Below are 7,875 nucleotides of genomic sequence, written 5' to 3'. Positions count from 1 at the left end.
GAAGGAAATTCTTGATTCCCCCATATATGCAACTTGTCTACAATCAGACGCGCCCTTATAAACATTCCTAGCACTTTCTTACACCGAAAATGACTTTTTTTCAAGTTTAAGGGCGGATTCGCAAACTACGCATCGGAATAAAAATCACCTCGGAATTTCAACGTCCTAGACACATCCATTGCAAATTTCACCTTTTTCCGATTTGCGGCGCGAAACCAAACCGAATTTTGATGCTCATTTCTCTAACATAAATTATGTTCCTATCTTCACTGTCTGACAACATATGAGGTTTCTATGATCTGCGGAACTACTTTAAAAGCCAGTATTTCGAAACGACGAAAAATGCGACACTTCATTTACATGGAACATGTCGAATTTTTCATGCTATCGGAATTCTCCCATTCCTCAATTTACATGACGAACAACATTGAAAAATTTGGTATTTGTATGTTTTGTGGAAGTATACAAACAATTAGGTTTCTTTCCGACTATAGAGGTATATAATTCCACAGATGCCGGCCCGCTACGTACCAGTACTATCTGCGCAGTAGGTAGGAAATCAAAAATCTAAGGAATTCGGTAGTGTAGGGGAATGACGTGAGCCTAATGGGGAGGAGATTTTTGGTCGATTCCCAACACATTTTTTACTCACTTTTTCTTTCTATGAAAGTTTATTTTTATAGCATAGATGATTGCCAATAAGCTTCACTCTACTATACATACATCGCATTTCATTCCAACGGGTTGTGCACGCACACAAACTACAGAACCGAAAGGGGCACTTTTCCACGTATCTCATATATTATAACTATATATGCTGCCGTAGGGACAATTTTCAAAAGGTGCGTATATATATATATATATATATATATATATATATATATATATATATATATATATATATATATATATATAATTGTGTGTGTGTTTCCTTAAAATTTATACTGTTATCCTCTCTCAGTTGTTGTATAAACATCATACTTGGTATATGCATGTATCTAAACGACTAGTTTATAAAAGGGAGATTGCTTGGAATTATTTCCAATTTGAAGCACACACTAATCACGCGAGACAAAATGTATTTTTTTCTCGTCTGGATACTATATCTTGGAAATGATGCTCGATGTTTTTTCCAAAATGTTTTGGTGGGTACACTTCCTCCTTTGGGCTCTTAGAGTGCCCCCGCAGGAGACCAAATAATACGTGTAGAATAGAATGGTAAATAGAATATTATCAGCAGTGTCCCTGGGAATACTAACTGTGATCCTCAGGAACATCGTTTCTGAAAGAAACACTGGTGATGCCCCACCTCTAAAGCTATATATGTTTCTCTTTAAATTTTGAGTATCTTCTCGAAATTTCACATGAACATACTGCCTAGTTCGAGACCATCTCAAGAGTTATAAATATATCCTTTCCGTCTATGTTTGTAATAACGAAAATATTTTGTTCACACAATACCAACAGAAACTATTTTGATCAAACGAAGCAACGGTGAAGAAAAAACGAAAGATAAAAGAAGGTTGGCCTGAGAATCGAACCCAGACATGAAACTTAGAAAGCAGACGCTTTACCGCGGAGCTAACTTACTACGTTGCATTTTGTTTGTTCTATTCTCATCAACATACCAAATAAAGGGCCAAACGAATTCTATTCAAAAATATGGCAATCTTACATTCAAGATGGCGACTTCTCCAATGAGTTGTTTTTGCTCTTAAACTGAATTACGTCCTTAATAACATAGGAAACCTGGCTTACGTACCGTGAGCAGAACTTACATTTTTAATGGTTAAAAATTTTTGAGCCGAAATATTGAATCGAAGATTACGACTTTTATAACCTGTCCGATTTTTCCCCTCACTTATTCGATAATCTACATACTTGAACGAAATTCGTGATTCCACCATATCTACAAGTTGTCTAGAAATAGAAGCCCCCTTATAAGATTGCTAGAACTTTCTTACACCGAAGATGACTTTTCTTTTCAATTTTTAGAGCGGATCCCCAAACTACGCATCAAAATTAAATTCACCTCGGAATTTCATCGTCCTATACACGTCCATTACAAATTTCATATTTTTTCGATTTGCCGTTAAACCAAAACCAATTTTAATGCTCTTCTTTTTAACATAAGCTATGTTCCTATCTTCACTGTCTGACAAAATATGACGTTTCTATGATCTACGGAACTACTCTAAAAACCAGTATTTCGAAACGACGAAAAATTTCGACACTTCATTTACATGGAAAATATCGCCTTTTTCATGATATCGGAATTTGCCCATTACTCACATCACATGACGAACAAGTATGCAGAATTTTGTATTTGTATGTTTTGCGGAAGTATACAAACAATTAAATGTGTTTCCGGATATAGAGGTATATAATACCACAGATGCCGGCCCGCTACGTACCAGTATTATCTGAGCAGTAAGTAGGAAATAAAAATTTAAAGGAAACGGTATTGTAGGGGAATGACGTGAGCCTACTGGGCAGGAGACCTGCGTTCGATTCCCAACGCATTTTTTTCATATTTTTTCTTTCTTTGAAAGTTTATTTTTATAGCATAGATGATTGCCAATAAGCGTCTTTCTATTATACATCGCATTTCATTCCAACCCGTTGTGCACGCACACAAACTACTGAACCGAAAGGGACACTTTTCCACGTACCTCATATATTATAACTATATGCGCTGCCGACGAGACAATTGTCAAAAGCTGCGTATATATATAAATATGTCTCTGTGTTTATATTTACTTAAAATTTATAATCTTATACTTTCTCAGTTGTTGTATAAACATCAAACTTTGTATACGCATGTATCTAAACGACTAGTATATAAAAGGGAGATAGTTTGCAATTATTTCCGGTTTAAAGCACACATTATTCTCGCGAGACAAAATGTATTTTTCTGGTCTGGATACTATATCTTGGAAATGATGCTCAATGTTTTTACAAAATGTTTTGGGGGGTACGCTGCCTCCTTGGGCTCTTAGAGTGCCCTCGAGGGAGACCAAATAATACGTTTATAATAGAATGATAAATAGAATATTATCAGCAGTGCCCCTGGGAATACTGTGTTCCTCAGGAACATTGTTTCTGAAAGAAACCATGGTGATGCCCCATCTCTAAAACTACATATGTTTATTTTTAAATAGTTGAGTATCGACTCGAAACTTCTTCTGAACATACTGCCTAGATTCGAGACCATCTCGACAGTTATAAATATATCCTTTCCGTCTATGTCTGTTATAACGAAAATATTTTGTTCACGCAATACCAACTGAAACTATTTTGCTAAAACTAAGCAACGGTGATCCGAAAAAAAACGAAAGTTAAAAGAAGGTTGGAATGGGAATCGAATCCAGACCTACAACTTAGAAAGGAGACGCTTTACGGCGGAGCTAAGTTACTACTTTGCATTTCCTTGTCTATTCTCATCAACATACTACATAAGAGGCGGCAATTCAAAAATATGGCAATTTTGTATTGAAGATGGCGACTTCTCCAATGACTTGTTTCTTCACTTAAACTGAATTTCGTCTTTAATAACATAGCGAAACCTGTCTTACGTACCGTGAGCACAACTTACAACTTTCATGGTTACATATTTTTCAGCCGACATATTAAATCGTAGATGACGACTTTTCCAACATGTCCGATTTTTCCCCTTACTTAGGCTGTAATCTACACACTTGAACAAATTTTCGTGATTCCACCATATCCACAATTTGTCTAGAATTAGACGCCCCCTTATAACATTTCTGGCACTTTCTTACACAGAAGATGTATATTTTTCTCAACTTTAAGGGTGGTTTCGCAAACTACGCATCATAATAAAAATTAACTCTAAAATCACCTGTTAGAATTCTGTTAGATGTCATTTTTGTTCTCATGGCCAACTAGTACACGTTAAAGGTGCTCAGTAGTACAACATTCACCTCCGATGTTTGGGGTCTATGGTTGGATTTTGTGGTGAACAAACACCGTGCTCGAGGGTTTTCTCGGGGTTCTCCCGTTTTCTCCCATTTCCTGCACTCCAATAATTCACACATTTCTCATCATCATCGTCTCATTTAGTCTAACCGGTATAAGAGTGGGACGTTAAACTTAAAGATTTCATTCCATTTTAGTATACGTTAATGTCTTTTATCGTGTACCTACACTGAATCGCCCCTAAAGTGAATCTGTACAGATAAGTGCAAATCCATACAATAAAAACGTATGCTTAGATACAAAAAATTGATTTACTGTAAATGAAGTTCATATGCAATGAATTTGTGCATGGATCTGTACAATAAATCTGCACATTGTAATATATTTCTGGCGATAGAAAAAGATGTATTAAATAATAAATCACAAAGTATAAAAATATAGTAAAAATAATTTCTAAAAATTTAGAATAAGGACCCCTAATACGAGGATAGGCACCTGAGTTGAGACCACGCTTTATCATGTAAAATCATATAAAAAATACAATGTGGGGCGCTATTTGTTTATCAGAAAAGGAAAACCAACTTCAAGTGTTGGAAGAATATTCATATTTTGTAGAATGCATACATTTTCTCTAGTTTCTCATAAATCGTAATTAAATGCACATACGTTTCCTAATTAAAAAACGAAAGGTGGAAGTTAGCTTTGCTACCTTTTGAAGCAAATGATAAGCGAAAATCGTTCTAGTTATTGTTTACCAATGAGGAGGGACTTACTGTTGTGCATAAAATCAGTAATTTCCTTGGAATAGTGCTTTCATTTTAGACTTATTCCTTACTCACTTGGTTCACATTTGCATGTTAAAACAAGTGAACAAAACTCGTTACAGTTTATGCGTATAAAAGGTGTATATTTTTTACAGTGCGTATACTCTTAAACTGAAGAAAATAAAGTATTCTAAAAATGTAACCTTGTAAATGTTTGTATCATTACAGGATTTGGTTTAAAGCGAGTTTTAAGTGAGAATTAATAAAGAAACTCCTAATACTACACAAAAAGCTGGATCCCCTCCTATTAGGTACCCCTAATAAAAATGGCAGCGTAGTAACTTTGTACAATTTTTTTAATATAATTTATTATTATTATATTTTATGTATTATCATATTTCGTAACTTAAATTACACACTGCACACAATACGTTAAAGTAACACTAGCATCTGTTTAGCTTTAATTAACAGTATATAGCATCCTAACTTTTATGGTCTCATGTTGGGCGTTCTTACCCTAAATGACACTTACGAGCAAAAAGCGTCCAGCGTGTGCCCACAGGCCCTTCGACTCGAACTTTGTTTCTACAGACAACCGACCGCTACTTGAAATCATAATATGGTGTGATGTGTTATTTAAGACATACATTCCTACGCATTTAAAAGAGAAAGTGTTATTACTGTTTTACTGTGTGGTCAGTTGTAACAAAGGAAAAGGCAGCATGTTACACCTATTAGAAATTCTTGTGGCAAACCTGTTTTTATGTACTGCTGCTACAGCAAATTACAGTAGAATTATTGGAGGAAACGTTGTAGATATAGAGAACTATAAGTATGTTGTTCATATGTTTGTTATTAGAGAAGACGGTGAATCTCTTTGTGGAGGATCTATTCTCTCTGAATATTGGATCCTTACTGCAGCACACTGTTTTGTTGATAAAGGACCATTCAAAGATATTGTAGTGATTTCAGGGCATTCTGAATTAATCCCGTCAGAACCTATTAACGGAGGCATGGTTTCTCTGGCGTTTCCACATCCCGATTATAGTCCTACAAGTGTTGATCATGATATTGGGCTTCTAAAACTTGAACTGGGACTAACAAATTTTCATAACTTGTCTGTGCCAACATTGCCTAATGATACTTTTTCTAGTATAGTCACACCAAACAGTACATGTACTGCGGTCGGTTGGGGTGTAACTAATGAAGGCAATGCGGCCGAAGTGCTAATGGAAGTTGAGTTGCCTATCTTGGATGTAAATATCTGTAATACAGTTTACACTGGCGGTGTACATCTGAATAATACAATATGTGCTGGAGTCTTAGAAGGGGGCAAAAGTACTTGTTTCGGGGATTCAGGCGGACCTCTAACATGTGATAATGTAGTTGTAGGAGTTATTTCAGCGAGTCAATGTGGCAAACCTCGTTTACCAGTTATACTCACTAAAGTTGCTTCATATCTGAATTGGATTCAAGATGTAATAGCAAATAACTCTGAGGAAAATTTTTCTACATCAACAGATGGTCCTAAATCAACAGATGTTTCTAAATCAACAGATGGTTCTAAGTCAACAGATGATTCTAAATCAACAGATGGTCCTAAATCAATTGCTAAGCAAAACATCCCTAAAACTCATATCATATATCTCTTTTACATGTATATTGTCGTACACACACTTTTCAGTGCATAATACAATGAGTGTAAAGCATTTGAAATTCGTTGTAAAACTATGTTTTTCTTAGTTCCCACGAAAATGAAACTAGAACTTATTATTACTATTATTATTATTATTATTATTATTAATAATTTCACCCGAAAAAACATATTTGAATTTATTTTCAGAGACTCCTAATTTGCCTGATCGTCGGGATACTAAATGCGGAATTAGGATTTAATCAGCAAAATGTACTGTAGTCACTACGATATATCTGATATATTGCTGAAACAATGCGTTGATACGTGGCAAAAATGCGAACTAAAGATCACACTCTCGATTCACCCACGCACTTAGCCAATACAGTCGTTTGCACACGGCAACGATAATATTGGGGAAGCCGATAGTGCCGGCGATTGAATCGACTTCAATGTACTCAATTTGTAGCTTGCACATGCACCGACATTATCGGCCGATCTTCCGTCGACAAAAATGCAGCCGGAGAAGCTCCTGAAAATGTAGGCGATGTCACTGGCACCGACTTTGTCCGTGGCAATGTTTTCTTATGACTGGATACACATGCGGGCTGCCATTGGTTTTAATGAAGAGAGTGAGTGACAATGCGCTGTGTATTCTTCTTTCGTTTCTTGTCTTTGGAGTGTTGTTGTTTCCATTTTTCTACTACAATTATATCTTCTTCTTCTTCTTGTTTTTGTTCTTGTTCTTCTTCTTCTTCTTCCTTTTCTTTTTATATTATTATTATTATTATTATTATTATTATTATTATTATTATTATTATTATTATTATTATTATTATTATTATTATTTTGTACTACAAACAACTTCGGAACAGATTGTTATTTTTCTACAGTCTCTAGCTAGTTCCCTTTATTACATAAAATACAAAATTTGGAAATCTGGAGAGTACTGATTTCTATCTAAGTAGGTATTATCAAATAGAATACAAGAAATTTATATAACCAATTTCCGTTGATTATTTTCTACTCCCTTTTTATTTCTCTCTCTCTCTCTCTCTCTCTCTCTCTCTCTCTCTCTCTCTTTGATTGTATCTTTTTCTAACTTACTAATGTATTTAATTCTGTTATATTACAGCTTTGTGTGTTTCCACAGTCTGTTGAATGAGTGTTTTGGAAATTCGAAGCACAGATAATAATTCAGGTTGGGTATATTCCACTCTTAGTAAGATTCTTTTAACAAAAAAAAAAAACAAAAAAAAAACAAACAATAAACCGTAAAATAAATGTTTAATAATTAGTAATGTATACAGGAACTACTCGTACATTATTAACCCTTCTACACTTCACAAATATTTACTGTAGATATTATTCACTTCTGTAAATTAATTTAAACGGAATTTAAATGGGTGGTAAGCTTTATCACAATGTTAGACTTTCGAAAAAAGCTATACATTAATACTACTAATACAAGATTAGATTATTATTATCGCTAATGACCAGCCTTTGACCAAAAGAGTTTTTTTCGTAAAACGTCTGGCA

General features: G+C 34.7%; 1 protein-coding gene across 1 annotated transcript; it reads left to right on the top strand.

Annotated features, from left to right (window-relative positions):
• The first annotated feature begins 5,425 nt into the window (after positions 1 to 5,425).
• LOC145682944 (trypsin-like) lies at positions 5,426 to 6,394 on the top strand. Its single transcript, XM_081754304.1, has one exon. It carries the CDS (start codon positions 5,426 to 5,428, stop codon positions 6,392 to 6,394), a length of 969 nt encoding a protein of 322 aa, XP_081610430.1.
• Positions 6,395 to 7,875: the final 1,481 nt, after the last annotated feature.

Source organism: Thermobia domestica, chromosome 4 (assembly GCF_964235325.1).
Source record: "Thermobia domestica chromosome 4, izTheDome1.hap1.1, whole genome shotgun sequence".
Lineage (NCBI taxonomy): Eukaryota > Metazoa > Arthropoda > Insecta > Zygentoma > Lepismatidae > Thermobia > Thermobia domestica.
This window is presented reverse-complemented; position numbering and strand designations above follow the sequence as displayed.

Coding starts and splice junctions, on each gene's coding strand:
- LOC145682944 (XM_081754304.1), top strand. CDS start 5,426: ATGTTACACCTATTAGAAATTCTTGTGGCAAACCTGTTTTTATGTACT.